This window comes from Pinus tabuliformis, chromosome X (genome assembly GCF_031772625.1).
Source record: "Pinus tabuliformis cultivar Carrire ecotype Pingquan chromosome X, CPIR1, whole genome shotgun sequence".
NCBI lineage: Eukaryota > Viridiplantae > Streptophyta > Pinopsida > Pinales > Pinaceae > Pinus > Pinus tabuliformis.
The window spans coordinates 343,762,370-343,771,274 of record NC_142308.1 but is presented as its reverse complement, the minus strand read 5'-3'; the positions used below and the strand labels follow the sequence as shown (position 1 = coordinate 343,771,274).

The 8,905-nt window shown below is 40.5% G+C and overlaps 1 protein-coding gene across 1 annotated transcript; it reads right to left on the bottom strand.

Moving 5' to 3' along the window:
* Positions 1–476: 476 nt before the first annotated feature.
* On the bottom strand, positions 477–1,427 carry LOC149139875 (F-box/kelch-repeat protein At5g15710-like; the record flags this gene model as incomplete). Its single annotated transcript, XM_089450846.1, has 1 exon — positions 477–1,427. A coding segment is annotated over one exon (951 nt), but the record flags the coding sequence as incomplete, so codon positions are not given.
* Positions 1,428–8,905: the final 7,478 nt, after the last annotated feature.

Sequence of the window (8,905 nt, the reverse complement as noted above, 5' to 3'; positions counted from 1 at the left end):
AAAAAACACATTGGATTAGAAAAAAACAATAAACTGAGTTTCAGGCCAGGAACACTGCTCTGCCCTGTCCTTCCAAACCAACTTAGAGGCAGGGCAGAGCTTTTAGTTTCATGGTTTATTGTTGTCAAATTATTGATGAGATAGGTGACAGAACAGATAATGGAGAAACAAGTCTCAAAGATCAAGGTTTGCTACAATGCCTTATCATGACACTTTCGCTTGAGTTTTACCGCAGTTTTTGTAAATTGGCAAAGGCTAGGGCTCAAGCATAACTCTAAGCTTATTACACACCGGTGTTTTCACTGCGACTTGGGAGGCCTATACTAATAGTTTAAGAGTTAGCCATGATAGTAAAAATAATGCTAGTTATTTATCAAAATCCTTTTTAAAACGACATCCTTGAGCTAACCTGTAGCTGAAGTTTCACATATCTTGTGGGCTTCCATGCTATGAAAACATCCCCAGATTTCCAGTTCTTATTGGAAAACATCCAAACTTGGTTGAACTAACATGCACCTAAACGAGAATCTTGGAAACTGTGACCCAACAGAAGTGAAGCAAGATATCCATCTCCAATTAGACCTCTGATTCTCAAAGAGTTCACACACCAATATCTCTGAATGATAATCCCTGAAAAAATACAAGCAATCCCCACTGCCAGCACACTTATAATCAAAATCAGCTTTCTCTCCAAAAAATCTATTGAAGACTTCACCAGGCATCGTTTCAATCTCCGGCCACCCATCCCCCTGCAGCTCCCAGATATTCAAGCATTTACACTTCTTGGGAGAACCCAATCCTCCCACAAGAGTAAGCCGACCTCTTCTCTTTATAAGGAAGGAGCACATGAGCTGTTGAGGCCTTGGCACCATGACCTCACTCCAAGTACCCTTCACTAAATCAAATGCAATGATATTATAAGGTCTAGCAGATGTGAGGAAATAGATAACTCCATTACAGTAGACTGTGTCATTGGGTGTCCACACAGCCAACCTCACAGCATATTCACAGGGGACTTCTCCAATCACATGCCATGAATCATAAATTTCTATTGTGGGTTCATAGCTGTTACCATTTTGCGAAGACCCGCCTACTACAATGACCTGAAAGCTGCCGTCACAGCCATATTTGTCAGTAGGGCCAAATTTTCTCTCAATTCCACAAATGCACGGATTCAAATGAGGATGGTGCAATGCAGGCAACAGCCTCCATTTCTTTGCTATTGGATTACAGACTGCAAGATGGTGTGATCCAGTCGAGCTCCCCTTGATAAGGAGTTGCTGACCAATTGCTGCCACAGGAAAACGAATGGACGGGGGAAGAAAACAAAGAGGAATTGAATACCATCTATTCGCATTTGGATTATAAGCACAGCAGCAGTCCCTGCAGTTGTATTTAGAGACTGCAAATAACCAGGGCACAACAGTACATAGTCAACCTATATTTGAGTTGGGAAAATCGTTTGAAGATTATAGTGGGCACAACACGAGGACTTGCATATCTACACGAGGATTCTGATGTTCGCATTATACACAGAGATATCAAATGTCCCAATATACTTTTAGATGACAAATTTCATGCTAAAATAGCAGATTTTGGATTGGCAAGATTCTTTCCGGAAGGCGAAACCCATGTTTCAACCAAAGTGGGAGGAAGAACTCTCAACACCTGAGCGAACAATTTATGAACAGGAAAATGGAGCTGTAAACAGGGTATACTGAATAACCGAGGGCTAGGTCGTGCACAACAGAGTGCATAGCAGAAACAGGACACATTATTGCAGCAGGTAGTGGAAGAGCCCAGAAACATTATTGCAGCAAGGGGTGGAAGAGAACAGGAAGAGCAAAAAGCGGAAAGAGGAGGAACAAAAATGGTCATGGAAGAGAACAGGAAGAGCAGAAAGCTGAAGAGGAGAAACAGAAATGGTGTTGCACAACAGATGTCAACCATATGCCAGTTGAAGGTGCACGCCAACTGTCAATCATAAAAACAAAAGGTACATAAAAAAGCTCACTCAAAGGAAGGCCTATCGGCCTAATTAGTTAGTTAAAATGAAACATCATGTAAGAAATTTAATGTCAACTATACATATATTATATGTAGTTTAAAAAAATTGCATATAACATATAAAACAATTGAAAAAAAATGTAATTAAATCTTTTGAAATAGTCTTAATGTTTTACATTTTAATATCTTTTTAAATATAATTTTTTTCATATTCATTTTTCCTTAAAATACAATGAATATCTTTTAAGCTCAGGAATTTAATTTATATACTTCATACAGCATTCAAAAATATAACCTAAACAATGAAAAATTACGAATTGTGTATCCACACTTACTAAAATGTTATGTATAATAAAAATTATATAAAAAAAACCTAACCTAAATTTATAATCGCAGAATTGGGATCTGCGAATTATGAACTGTGAATCACTTGACCCATTGTGACCCCTAGTCGATGGTGATCAAACACGTGTTATAAATTAAGTTAGTTGTAACTTCGCGTGCCTTGATTTGACCTTCATAAATGTGTATTAAGTTGATGTCCTCTTAATATATACGAGTTAGAAACTCAATGGCTACATTGATTTTGAATAAAGTTTTAAAGTTTATACATATAGTTTATAATTATGCTTTATAATTATGTTGTGTTATAGAAAGGACACATTATTTTTTATATAACCACTAAAAATTAAGTATTTTTACAAGTCATCCGTTCTATAATACTCATATGTTTTCTCCTGCTTTGCATGATTTTAAATGTGAAAATATATTCTAAGTCCATTCAAGGAAGTTGTTATGTGATAAACATTATTCATGATGCATTATTAATAGCATGTGAACCTTATATGTATGAACTCTTGCAATAACTATGGGGAAGGTCTATATCAATATATTAATATTGGGATATTGTAATGAGGATCATTATCAAGTCTATACGATGATAAATCCATTCAAAGGATGCACTGAACCATAGGTTGAGTGATTTTCATGAGAAGATTTGTTTGTAAGATATTTACACAAAATAGTATACTATCGTTGAAGAATGGATGAACCAAGTTTTAGCAACAATATGTTATTAGCCAAATTAAAAATGATACAACTTTACATTGGCATCAACTCAACATTTCTCTTCCTTGGTCATAGCTAAAACATTGTGGTAAGTCATTTAGAGTTGGTAATATTTTAATCTAGTTTCATTGAATTTTTTTATTTAGTTAATTTTGTTGACGAGAGAAGGAAATGTCTATATATCGTACATAAATAAACTTACTTACGAAATTTAGCATAGTTTGACAACATATACTTTAGGAAATATTATATTGGTTTCAATTAGACGTGATAAGGATTTTAAAATCTCTAAAAAATAAAATTAATAAGCAAAACCTTTACATCTTAAATTCCCTAGAAAATCTCAATGATATGTTGATTGACGATTCTTACCTAGTGTGTATATTATTATTATTATTATTATTATTGAGGAAAAATCGACTTTTTATTATTATGATAAAAAGTTACATAGTAGATTCTAATAAGCATTCTGAAAAGTAGTATGTCCGCCATGAAATAGGCAAAATATCTACATTAAAACTGAGCAGATATCAGTGCATAGTTCCATCATGAAAAAAGATCATGTCCAAAACCTAGGCCTCCCGTTATGGAGAAAACGACCCTTATAAATACCAGTTTTACAAAAGATAATTGTTTTATACAAAAGTACAAATAGTTTGATAGAGACAAGTATCCAAACGTACAAAACTGGAAAAACTGATATGTGAAAAAACAACCAGAGAGGCCATATTAGAGATTGTAGGGCTACTGATCCAACACACGGATCGTCCTGTATGTATGCTCTGCTATACACCAAATGCCCAGATCCTATTGTAAACCCTCCTTAGAAAGGAGGTATGTTGTTGAGTTTTGCTCCATGTAGATATGGCAAACATATATATGATCATAAGTCATTTTGATTTGAAATTTTTCTTCTAAGAGTGGAATCAAAATATGATTTTGACATCTTTGCAAATTGTTGAACCAATTTATAACATTCATTGAGTCACCGAAAATTTGCATGGATCCAATCCCCAACTGTTTTATCCAACACATTAAGAATTTTAATGATTGTAGTTCAACATAATTATTAGTTCTCGGTCCTAGGCCCACTGAACCTTTGAAAAAACTGTTTTCATCAATGTGGATAAACGACCCTGCCCCACACCTATTATGTGCATCAGAAGCACCATCAAAGTATGCCCAAGGGATATCAGGCCTGATATGTTCTTCCTTGATAATCCTATGAGCCCGAGAAGGAGAAGTTACAGGAATAAGAGAAAAAAACGAAGCACATTCTGTAGCAATCAGATAGGGAGAAGTTGCACGATCCTGAAAGATGTCTTTGTTTCATGCTAGCTAGATGCCCCATGAGATGATCAGAGGAACGTTTCTTAAGTTTTTATCTGTTGCTGAATTCCAACAACTTTTCCAAGCTTCCCTACATGTATCCCCATTCGACGTTAATCTTATCCCCAATAGGTTCAGAGTGGACTCCCAGACCTTGGATATGAAAGGGAATCGTAAAAATAAATGGATAACAAATTCTTCATCATTTTTGCACAAAATAAACCTGCCTGACCCATGTTTTTCCGTTTAAGGTTGTCCCAGGTGGGGAATTTATTCTTTAGGATGCACCAGAAGAAAAGTCTTGCTTTTGCATGGCTTTTCAATTTCCATAACAATTTTCACCACCATTCCTGCTCTCCCCAATCTTTCCTAGCCATCAATAAGTTATAACCATATTTTTGGGTGATCCAGGTGGATGTTGGTGGCCACCCACCAACCCATTTGGACCCTCCCAACTGTCTCTTTCAGTCATTTTCAGTTTCCTTAATTGTAGCACAATTTACTATTTTTAGTAGTTTTTCGGGTCCTGAACTTCCGGAGTCGTTTTGAGGCCCTAAACGACGTTTTTTTGGGAATCTGGGGGCAACATGGGTCCATGGACCGATGTTGCCCTTCCCAAAGTGGTAGTTCTCGGATAGATCTTTCTAACGAGCTATCGTACGCGTCAAACGGAGATCGTATGCCAAAGTTACGACCCCGGGAAATTGATGTACCAATTTACCCAAACGGGGCCCACAATTTGGCGTTTCATCTTCTAGGGTTAGGTTTCGGGATGTGAAGGGTTTTCCATTGTTTCTCAACAATAAATAGGCCTTCGAGCCTCATTGTAATACAGTTCGGAACAGTTCAGAGGCATGTAGCCGCCACATCTCTTCTCAGAGATAAGCTACCATCGCCCTAGCTGGTTTCTTTCCATTTCTGTTTGTAAACATATTTCAGTATTTTACAGTAATGAAATGAAGTATTATTTCCGTTGTATCTCTGTATTTATGGTTATCGCATCTCTGTATTTATGGTTATCTCTGTAATCTATTGCGTTCCTGCTTAAATCCGGATCAGTGGTATCAGAGCGGTCTGCTTTTTCTCTGTTTTTCTTTGCATGTCCCCAACGAGGTCGGGATATAAGGATTTAGGGCTTGAACTGGTCGAACCTTTGCAAGACCAACCTCGCAAATCTCGACGGCCTCCCATGGCGGATGAGAAGAAAGACGAGGGGGCAGGAGATCCTATCAAAATCTTGCTCGAAGAAGCGCTCGAGCGGCAAAGGAACGCGATGATGGATAGCTTTGCGCAGATCCTTCAGCGGCTACCCAGAGGCGACGCATCGGCTTCCAACAGCGACTCTGGAAATGCCACACCCTTCAAGGTACAAGTTAATTTTGAAATCCCCATCTTCGAGGGTCAAATAGACGCAGATGTCGTAGATAAATGGTTAAATCTGCTAGATGGGTATTTTTCTGTTCATGAATTTTCAAGTCGGGAAAAGATTGTTTTCGCTCTTCTCAAAGCAGCCCCCCACGTCAAGGACTGGTGGGAAACCTACTGCGAGCAGAAGGATGAAAGTACAGGCTCACTATTTTCAGCCGCACCCACTTGGAATGACTTTCGGGATGCCATCAAGGAGCAATACTACCCTGTCGGAAGCTATGAGGACAAATACATCAAATGGACCACATTGCGGCAGGGACGAGACCAAGATGTGCCGGAGTTCACAAACATTTTTCATACCCTTCGCACACAGTTGGGTATCAAAGATTCTGAGCTGCATCTGGTACTCAAATACCGTGGCTGCCTGCACAAATACATCCAGGAAGAGATGGTGTTCTTGAACATCTCCTCACTTGGCACAACATACCGATATGCTGTCAAAATCGAGCAAAAGTTCAAACAGAAGAAGCGAGACTTTGGATCTGCAAATCCGAAGACCAAAGGACAAAGCCAAGGCGGGGTGACCCAAGACAACCCGTCGAAGCTGCAAGAAAAGAACAACACCACGAAGCCGAAGAAGGACACAGGAAAGTGGTGTGAGTTCCACAAGAGTCCCACTCATAACACAAGTGAGTGTCGGACCAAGCAGTCGTTGGTGGCCGAGTTGAAGGCTTCCGAATCAGATGCATGTTCCGACCCTGAGCCAGAACTCGACAAGGGGAATGGCAAAGGGAAGCAGATCATTGATGCGGATCCCAGCGCCACTGTTGCCACCGCCAAGATCCAGAAAGATGAGCCCGAAAATCCAGAGGAAGGGGAGCGTCTTTTCCACTCACAGATGTGGGTGAAGGGTTCACCGCTGCGATTCATTGTCGACAGTGGCAGCCAAAAGAACCTTGTTTCAGCAGAGGTCGTGAAGCGGTTGGGCCTACCAACTACACCACACCCACAGCCGTACAGTATCGGGTGGCTTCATGAAGGACGAGATCTCAAAGTTCGCCAGCAGTGCCGCCTTCCCTACAGCATCAAGCCCTTCACAGACGAGGTATTGTGTGATGTTACACCTCTGGATGTTTGTGATGTATTATTAGGCCAGCCATACTTGTGGAGGCGACATGCTGTGTATGAGTCAAGGCCTCGTGCTGTCATTATTTCTTTGAATAGTTCATTATACAGGATACCAGAGGTAGCCCCACCTACTGCCACATCCTTGATCACTACCAAGAAAGGCAGCAAGCTCATATCACAGACCAGGAAATTCATCTGTATGGGGAAGATCGTTGCTACATCCATGGCCCCCGCGAAGGATTCCTCTATGCAGCAGCAGCAACAAAGGAATACGGTCATGACAGAACACAGGAACAACTTCTCACGCACAGGGGTACCACACAAGCTTCAAGTGGGCAACAAAGTCTGGTTTCATCTGCAGAGAGAACGCCTTACTAGAACCCATCAGAAGCTCAGACCACTCCGACATGGTCCTTATGCCAGTACCAAGGCTATGGGCAACAATGCTTTGAAGCACAACATTCCTCCATTCCTTCACCTGCACCAAGTGTTCAATATGGACCATCTTCGACCATGCTTCCCACCATCACTGGACACATCAGAGATTGCAGGACAAGTTCAGCAGATGGAGGAACTCAACGCAATGGGGACCATTGCTTCCTAAGGGGGGAGGAATGATCCAGGTGGATGTTGGTGGCCACCCACCAACCCATTTGGACCCTCCCAACTGTCTCTTTCAGTCATTTTCAGTTTCCTTAATTGTAGCACAATTTACTATTTTTAGCAGTTTTTCGGGTCCTGAACTTCCGGAGCCGTTTTGAGGCCCTAAACGACGTTTTTTTGGGAATCTGGGGGCAACATGGGTCCATGGACCGATGTTGCCCTTCCCAAAGTGGTAGTTCTCGGATAGATCTTTCTAACGAGCTATCGTACGCGTCAAACGGAGATCGTATGCCAAAGTTACGACCCCGGGAAATTGATGTACCAATTTACCCAAACAGGCCCACAATTTGGCGTTTCATCTTCTAGGGTTAGGTTTCGGGATGTGAAGGGTTTTCCATTGTTTCTCAGCAATAAATAGGCCTTCGAGCCTCATTGTAATACAGTTCGGAACAGTTCAGAGGCATGTAGCCGCCACATCTCTTCTCAGAGATAAGCTACCATCGCCCTAGCTGGTTTCTTTCCATTTCTGTTTGTAAACATATTTCAGTATTTTACAGTAATGAAATGAAGTATTATTTCCGCTGCATCTCTGTATTTATGGTTATCGCATCTCTGTATTTATGGTTATCTCTGTAATCTATTGCGTTCCTGCTTAAATCCGGATCATTGGGAGTATTGGCCTAATGGAGCATGAACCCATCATATAGAATCTGGCCTATCCCTGATCCTAACATTGGTGTGTTGCAGTTCTCTTATGAATCTCTGCCACTCTCCCCCCCAACGAGGTTATAGGAGAAGATCCTCAATTGATTTCCATCCTTGATGCCATATGTTTGAGGTTTCATCTTTCTCGATTTGTTTAAGGAACACAACACCTTTGCCATTGAGAAAGTCCAAGATCTCCCTTAGAAGCACATATTCCTCATTGCAACCCACCCAAGGGTCAAGACCTATTCTGAGCTTTTCTGCATTACCTATGTGTCAGGCTATACCACCTTACATGATTCTAAAAGTGTCTATTGTTGACTTCCATATTGTTAAAGAGTTTGTTGATTTTTTATCTACCCTTTGCATCCAATCATCCATAGGTTATGGGTCGATGTACTTTCTTTTTACCACAACAGCCCATAAGTTATCCATAGTTAACAATCACCACCCTCACTTTGTTGACAATGGCATTGCAAAAGATTGGAGCTCCTTTATCCCCCATCCTCCCCGTGCTTTAGTTCGGGCAATTTTGTCCCACACAATCCAGGGAAGGACCACATCCTCTTTAACACCTACCCAACGAAATTGACTGCACAATTTCCTTATTTTGAAGAGTATTCCTTTAGGCACCCATGTTAGAGCAGTCCAATATATCGGGATAGCCATAAGCACATATTTTATGAGTACCATTTTT